The 8,691-nt window shown below is 38.9% G+C and overlaps 1 protein-coding gene across 2 annotated transcripts in view; it reads left to right on the top strand.

Moving 5' to 3' along the window:
* Positions 1 to 8,691, top strand: part of ATP9B (ATPase phospholipid transporting 9B (putative)) — a 244,444-nt gene that overhangs the window by 104,662 nt on the left and 131,091 nt on the right. For both annotated transcript variants that reach the window (XM_003788391.3, XM_003788390.3), the window contains exon 11: positions 3,958 to 4,034. In XM_003788391.3, the coding sequence (XP_003788439.1) occupies positions 3,958 to 4,034 (77 nt within the window). The remainder of the gene's footprint in view (positions 1 to 3,957; positions 4,035 to 8,691) is intronic.

Here is an 8,691-nt window from a genome sequence, read left to right as displayed (position 1 = left end):
CCTCTGTCCATGTCCCTGGCCACATGAAGCCCAGATGTGAGCACAGGTGTCCTGTATGTGGCGGTGTCCCAGGCCACATTCACCCCAGATGTGGGTGCAGGTCTCCCTTTGTCTGTGTTCCAGACCATGTGGACCCCAGTCGTGGGTGCAGGTCTCTCCTGTCTGTCTCTGGCCACGTGGACCCCAGTCGTGGGTGTTGCTCTCCCACATCTGTGTTCTTAGCTGTGTGGACTCCTGAGGGAGCATAGGTCTCCATGTCACTCGGTGTGTCCCGCTGTGGAATTTGGATTTAGTACAGGTCACCTATGTTGCTGTTGCCCAGCGGTGGTCAGGTTCTGAGTTTCTGAGGCCCACATTGTCATCTTCCTCAGTTTTTCCTGGACCTGCCACTTGGTCTGTGTGTATCCGCATCCACCCTGTGTTCTCTCTGCGCCTCCTGCTTGCTTTCCGTGGAGTCCAGCACATGGGAGCTACAGTGAGTTCCAGAGCTGGTGTATGTGGCCCTGTCTGCTTTCTTTTCCAGTAACTAGCAGATTCTGGGTACATGATCAATACTCTGTGATTGCCAGAGAGCTCTTTACATCTTTTGTACACCCATAAATACATATTTACTTTGTTTTATTTTATTGAGTAAATTTTAAGTAAGCACTTTGCTATCTTTTAGATCAGGTGGGTTTATAGCTATTAATTATTTAGCTAAAGTTATGTAGGGTTTATAATTTTTGTATGTGTATAAAATGTTCTGTGAATAATCTTAATTTTGAATTTCTGAGGCTTGGTCAATAATCTGCAGAGTCAACATAGTATCATGTCAGTGGTTTCAGAGTTGTGGGGGTCAGACACAGGTAAAAACAAACCATCCCTGACCTGTCCCCACTGGTATTTAAATAGAGCAACTAAAAGTGTTGTATTGACTGACTCCTTAGGCTGACTCCTTAAATATTAAGTGAGATACGTAGTTTGACTCACTGAATTATGTTTTGCAGCTATGAATTTGAATTTTTTGTATAAAGGAAAGTATCTTTTTTCCCTAAATCTGGTCTTCTTAGCATTTGTATTCTTTTTTTCTTTTTGCTTATTCTGCATTTGGAAAGTTGTTTGCTTAAAATACTACACTATTAATTAGAAGTTGGTAGGATTTTATGTGGAATTTTCTGTATAACTTGTAACAAGGGAGTCACATAAGAGCTAAAAGATTAATTACTGTTCCACTCAAGTGAAGTTGTGACTGAAGAGAGGTTTAAATTAATGAAATTGGACCCCATAATGACTTTCACACTGCAGCCATCGGGGACCAGCACAGCGGATGGCCAAGGCCCCGAGCTCGAGGCCCTGAGTCAGTGGAGCGCAAGAGGGAGCACTGTGGTATTTGTACCCTGTTCGGACCCAACACATCTGAATATTTTTTGTATTAGTTTTTAATTAGCTATAGTCAATTTGAGATGTATAAGTGTGGATCAAATATAATCACTGGATTTAAATATTAAGTGCTTATAAATTGCTTATGTTATTTTCTCAGTGTATGTTGAACTAAATTCTTTTAAATTTAATTTTGAATGTTATGTCACCATCACCTTTAGGGCACCTGCCTGCTGAGAGTTTCTTTATTGTGATTTTAACACACTAGCATGTTATTGAGCTATTATGTCTTTCTGACGTAGAAGCTTTTCACGTTTGAACCAGTGGGAGGGGAGCTAAATTTAATATTTAAAGTATAGATTAAATGTGAAATTCTCCCAGATTGACTGGGAGATCTTTGCAGTGCTTTGTCTTATTTCACCTCCACCGTCCGAGGCGGCTCCAGATGTGCGTGAGCTCCTGTTGCTCTCAGGTCTCCTTTCACAGCCAGCAGTGACGTCTTTTCTCTCGTACATACGCGGTTTACTCACTCTTTTGCCCTAAGAGAATGGAGAATGTTCTAGTAATTTTATGTGTTAAAAAGCATGCCAGACTCAGGAAAAAAATGCATTTAATCTGATGACAGCCCATACTCACTGTGGTGACTATCAAATGAGGGAATACATTTGAGAGGCTTTAGCAAATTTTGACAGATTATGCAAATGTAGCATCAGAGATTTTGTTAAATGCTATTGTGAATGTCTCATCATCTCTCACATTTAATTTGGGTACTGTAAATGGTAATGCCAGCCTAGAAATCCATATTGCTTAAAAATCTGCTTTTAGGGTAAAATTCTAGTTTGAGTATTGCCAAGGCACCTTTGAGATTTGGTCACTCAGCTTATGTTAGAACACACATTAAGTTTGCAGTTCACCTTGTTACATCATTGTAATTATTCAACATTAATGGTGCTTTTCTATTTCTATTAAGTTAGACTAAATTGGCAAAATACAAAGAAAATATTGACAGGGTCATATTTAACATTTTGCTTCACTGACATACAAGTATTCTATGATACAAGTTTTTGAAAACTTTTCATGGTATTATGTCATTATATATTTAATGCTTATGTGTCCTAAGTATGGTCATCTCATCTGGGAGGTTTGTATGGACAGTGAGGAAGACAGCACTTGTCCAGCTGGTTGAGATTTCACCTCACATCTCAGCTGGCCATGCCGTCCATGAACTTGGCAAACTGGAGCCTCCCAACTTTGCCAATGCCACACAGTTTAAGAAGAAAAATATGTGTCCTCTGAGGCTAGAGGTCACTGAGGAGTACTTTAATGCCTTGACCTTCCTGAGTTTCCTAAAGTGGAAGGTGTGAGTTTTGTTTCAAAGACATGATTTTGCTTTTTAACACATAAAATTACTAGAACGTTCTCCATTCTCTTAGGGCAAAAGAGTAAACCACGTATGTAGGGTAATATGCAGCATATCCAATGTCCCCAAACCCAAGTCTGGAATACTTACTCCAAAGGTTCTGACTCAGAACTTACTAAATTTTAGATATTAAATTAGTGTGAAATCAAAGGCATTTTGTATAGTTCTTGTAGTTGATTCTGTAACTGTAATGAGTGTTATGTGTATATTATCTTTCTCACCTTAAGTTCTTGTAGTTGATTCTGTAACTGTAATGAGTATTATGTGTATGTTATCTTTCTCACAATAATGATGTTTCTTACCTTCAAAATTTATAAACATTAAGGATGAAAATTAGGAGTATAAATTATGAGTAGCTATAATTGTAGAAGGAGACTTCTGTGGTTTTTAATTCTGACATTCTGGAGATAAGTGCATCAAAACTTTTGTAATCTGTGAGCCGTTCTTTTTTAAGCTTAAAAATTGTAATCTTGTAAAATTGGAAAACTAAACTTTCAGAGACAAGGAAAAACAGATGAGTAGTTTCTAAATGTAAAATCAAAACCTTTTTATAATATTTCTATTATGGTTATTAAGTATACACTCTGAAATATTAGCAAAGACCTCCTTTGCTTTACTTAGTAGCACTTTACAGTGAAAGGAAGGGTCTGAGTGATCTTCACAGTGGGAGTCAAGGTCTTGTCAAAAGAAACTGGTTCTGGGGGGCGGCACCTGTGGCTCAGTGGGTAGAGCGCCAGCCCCATATGCCGAGGGTGGCAGGTTCAAACTCAGCCTCAGCCAAACAGCAACAAAAGAAACTGGTTCAGCTGGCACTATCTTTGGCATGAAGGTCAGGTGATGATTTGATAGTTAAGAACTTACCCTCTCTCAGTTTAACTCCAGCAACACAGTAAACAGTAGTGAAAGGCCAGTGTCATTCTTTTTGTTGTCAGTGAAAAGAATATTAGTACATTTTCTAGTATTATATGTAGGTTAAATTTATATTGCTTAACAAATCATTTGATTCTGTCAAAGTCTGTTTTAAAAGTTGAGATTAGATTTTCCTGAAGTAGCCGAATTGAATGCAGTGTTGGATACATTTACGTAAAACCAAGTAGTGTAATATTTTCCATCAAAATAATTATCTCCTTGCTTATCTCGAAAGTATTTCTATAAGGACCACTTTCGTGTCTTTGCAGGTACTGTGATAGGTGTTGTCATTTACACTGGAAAGGAGACTCGAAGTGTTATGAACACATCCAATCCGAAAAATAAGGTAGGACAGATGGAGGGGCAGCCGCACAGATGGACTTGCTTTTCCTTTCAGTAAGAAAGTTGTGTAGTTCTGACTCAGCTTATTCATGTCCTCTTAATGTACAGCACAAAAATTGACATTCAGAAATGTTAGTCATTTAGGATGTGAGTTCTCTGTATTTATATCACAGCACTGTCGTACTGAAGGATTTCTGAAAGTATCTTCCCTTGGCTAATCAGAGTTTTATATATGTCTTAAATTTTCATTGTTAGATACATAATTGACAGTTAATTATAGCTGTGTACTTTCTTAACTTCAATCTATTTATTTTACAATCTATACTCTTTATTTTTATGTTTATGGTTCATTTTTAAAACAAAGGAATCTCTATTAATGTTTTTGGAGTATTTAACTTCATAATGTTATATTGTTACACGAGTTTTATTTATTTCCATTTCAGAAGAAGCATGTTGAAAACGAAATATTCATTTTAAAGAGTACTTGATTATTTTCCTAAATTGAGTATGTTCCTGAAGTTAGTATTTACACAGTCAGTGTGAGTCCATGGCCTCTGCAGTATAGAGTCTGCCTTTTGAGAGTCTTTGCCGCACACAGAGGGGAGCTGTGTGTCTGAGAAGACTCCAGCTGTGTGCATGGGGTGGAGGTGTAAGTGGAAGAACGATGTTGCTGTTGTCTCAGTGTAAGTTTTACTTTTGATAATGGGAAAAATTATCTCTTTAAATTTCAGTTATAATTTACTCTAAGTTTGATATTAAACGTAATGCAAGTCAGTAATTCTACAATGGAATTAAAGGTTATTTTGTTGTTTTATTTTAGGTTATTATGGGGGTACATATGTTTTGGTTACATAGTTTACTTTTGTATGGCTAAAAATTAGAGGTACAGATGTATCCTTCACCCAGAAAGTGTGCAGTGCCCCGCTGGGTGGGAGTTTGCCCAGACCCTACTTCCCTTCCTTCTACTCGGAGTTCACTAAGTTTTGTTTCCCTAGGAGCACATAGCTCTCCATCACTTAGTTCTGATGCAATATTGAGTAGATGTGGTGTTTGTTTTTCCATTCTAGCTACACTTCACTTAGAGAATGGTCTCCTATTCCATCTGGTTATTACAACAGATACTAGGTCTCCATCTTTTTTGGCTGAATAATATTCCATGGCGTACACATACCACAGTTTATTACTCCATTCATGTGTTGAAGGGCGCTTGGGTTGTTTCCATACCTTGGCGATTGTGAATTGTGCTGCTATAAACATTTGATTGAGTGCAAGTATCTTTTATGATAAAATGTCTTTCTTTTCCTCTGAGTAAATCCCTAGTAGTGGGATTGCGGGATCAAATGGTAGGTCTGCTTTTAGTTCTTTGAGGCGTCGCTGTACTGCTATCCATAGAGGCTGTCCTGTGAGCGTCCCTTTCTCTCCACTTCCACATCAGCATCCATTGCTTTGGGACTTTACGAAGTGGCCCTTCTCATTAGCGTTAGGTGATATCTCAGTGTGGTTTGGGTTTGCATTTCCTTAATGAAATGAGCATTTTTTCAGAAGAGATATTAATCCTAAATATTTATGCACCCAACTTAGGTGCTCTCAGATTTGTAAAGCAAATTCTACTTGATCTAAACAAAACAACACCATTATAGGCAGGGACTTCAACACCCCACTGATGGAACTGGGCAGATCCTCCCAATAGAGACTAAGCAGAGAAATTGTGGACTTCAGCATGACTGTAGAACAAATGGGCTTAACAGATGTTTACAGAGTGTCCACCCCAACGCTACTGAACACACATGTTTCTCATCAGCTCATGGGTCATTCTCCAAGATCAATCACATCCTAGGCCACAAAACAAGCCTCAACAATTAAAAAAAATGGAAATTATTCTGTGTATCTTTTTAGACCACGGTGGTCTAAGTTAGAAATCAACTCCAGCTGAAACACTCATCTCCACACAAAGTCATGGAGCACAACTTATTATTGAGTGATAGTTGGGTCATGGAGGAGATAAAGGCGGACCTCAGTGGATTCTCTGAACTAAATGACAGTGGGGCCACAGCTGTCCAAACCTGTGAGATGCTGCAAGAGCAGTCCTGAGAGGGAAACTCATCACCTTAAATGCCTACCTTTGGAAGTCAGGAAGATTACAGATCAACAACCTAATAAACTATCTCCAAGAACTAGAAAAGGAAGAGCAGACCAACCCCAAACCTCGCAGAAGGAAAGAAATAACCAAGATCAGATCAGAACTAAATGAAATTGAGAACAAAAGAACCAGGCAGATTTATGAAGCAAAAAGTTGGTTCTCTGAGATTAACAGAATAAGCTTTTGGTGATATATTGACCAGAAACAAAAAAGTAAAGTCTCTAAGAAGCTCAATCAAAAATGAAGAAGAGGAGATGACAACAGATACCATGGAAATATAAAACATGATCACTAAATACTATAAAATTCCCTATGCTCAGAAATGGAAATCGTGAAAGAAATGGACAAACCTTGGAATCACACTTTTTCCTGGACTCAACCAGGAAAAAGTAAAACTCTTGAACTGACATCAACACCAAAATTGAAGTAACAATAAAAAATCTTCCAACAAAAAATGTCCTGGATCAGATGGCTCAACACCAGAATTCTACCAAATCTTAGAAAAAAGACTTGTACCTATATTGCAGAAACTATTTCATAACATTGGGAAGGAAGGAATCCTTCCCAGTTCCCTGATACTGAAGCCAGGAAAGGGCATAACAAAAGAAAACTACAGACCAATATCTTCAATGAATATAGTTGCAAAAATACTCAATGAAATCTTAGCAAACGAAATTCAGCTATGCACCAGAAAAATAATTCATCACGTCCAGGTAGGCTTCATCCGGGGATACAAGGCTGGTTCAGCATAATGCAAATCTGTAACATCATGCACCACATAAACGGAACTAAAACAAAGGCCTATGATCCTTTCAATAGATGCTGAAAAAGCATTTGACAAAGTTCAGCATGCTTCTTTGATAAGAACATTAAAAAAATTGTCATAAATGGCACTTTCCTTAAATTGATAAAAGTTACTTTAAAATAAATGACTAAACTAATTTTTAATAGATTTAGAATCAGATAAGTACTTATGTTTTCTGAGTACAGAGATTTTTTTTTTCTTAAGCGAGCAAGACTAAAATATTCTAATGTACATATAAGTTCTAGGGTTTTTTCTTCTCTTCTCCCTTCCCCTCCCTTCCTCTCCCTTCCCTTTTCTCTTCCCTCCACTTCCATCCTCTCCTATCCCTCCCTCCCCATTCCCATATGACTCTTCCTTCCTTTTTCCCTCCTCTCTCCTCCCCTTCTTTCTTTTCTTTCTTTCAACAGAGTCTCACTATGTCGCCCTCAGTAGAGTGCTCTGTTATCACAGCTCACAGCAACCTCAAACTCTTGGGCTTAAGTGATTCTATGCCTCAGCTTCCTGAGTAGCTGAGACTTACAGGTGCCCACCACAATGCCCAGCTATGTTTTTGTTGCAGTTGTCATTGTTGTTTAGCTGGCCTGGGCCAGGCTCAAACCTGCCAGCCTTGGTGTATGTGGCCGGCACCTTACTCACTGAGCTACAGGTGCCGAGCCTCATTTCTTTTTTTTGAGGCAGGGTCTTGCTCTGTTGCCCCAGCTAGAGTGCTGTGGCATCATCATAGCCACTAATTATATTCAATCTGAGGAACTGAGTTCTTTCAACTCTTGAGTTCAAGTGATCCTTCTGCCTCAGATACTTGAGTACTTGGGGCTACAGGTGTACCCCACTATGCCTGGCTACTTTCAGTTGTTTTCTGTAGAAATGGGGTCTCACTGTGTTGCCCAGGCAGGTCTCAAACTCCTGGTCTCAGTTCTTCCACCTCAGCCTCCCAAAGAGCTGGGATTACAGGGATGAGCCACAACCATTTTATTTTCTTAATGGTTTGACTTTCTTTCTTTTTTGGTTTTTAAAGACAGTTTATTGAGGCAGTTTATTAAGTTTATTGAGGAAGAAAAAGGTAGGTTTATAGATCAAAGCAGGATATGGGCTTACAGAGTAGAGACTTTTGCCGCAGATAGCAATCAGGTGTCTGTTGCCAGGGCAGGTAGGCAAAGAGGCCTTAATGGTTTTGCTTTTGTATCTGTGTGATAGCATTTGGTGGTAAATTTAATTTCAAGTATTAATTTTAAAATCTTAAAAGCCTACTGCCTTTTAATGTGACTTTTTAAGGCCTGTCTCGTTCTTCTGTTGGACTCCTTTCCTGTCATTTTTCCCTTGACTCAGTCTCCACTTCATTATTTTTTTCCTCTCTATATCTTTTATTTGGGGACCATTTGCTCTTTCCTGGGGGTTTTGATCCAGAGTTGTACAAGTGGCCTCTGAAGCTTCTGATCACAGTTAAGAATTGTGCCCTGGAGTTGCACTGCCCGGGTGAGCGTCCAGACTGGCCCTTCCACAGCAGCTGCTTCCCCTGCAGACGGCCTAATTCTACATCCCTCTTCTGTGAGGTAGGGACAGTAGTTACTGTGATACTGAGAACAAGGTAATGCCTGCATTGTTCCTACAAGAGGGTGCTCAGTTAATGTCACCTGTAATTTTTACTATTTTTCTATAAAAAGAAATGTTTCCAGTGCCATGATTTTCCAACCTTTATTGTTAATCAAGAAGTAGTTA

The sequence above is a fragment of the Otolemur garnettii genome, unplaced genomic scaffold (genome assembly GCF_000181295.1).
Source record: "Otolemur garnettii isolate 467f Iridium unplaced genomic scaffold, OtoGar3 scaffold00027, whole genome shotgun sequence".
Taxonomy (NCBI): domain Eukaryota; kingdom Metazoa; phylum Chordata; class Mammalia; order Primates; family Galagidae; genus Otolemur; species Otolemur garnettii.
Note: the sequence above shows the minus strand (reverse complement) of the source record. Positions and strands in the feature narration are given on the sequence as shown.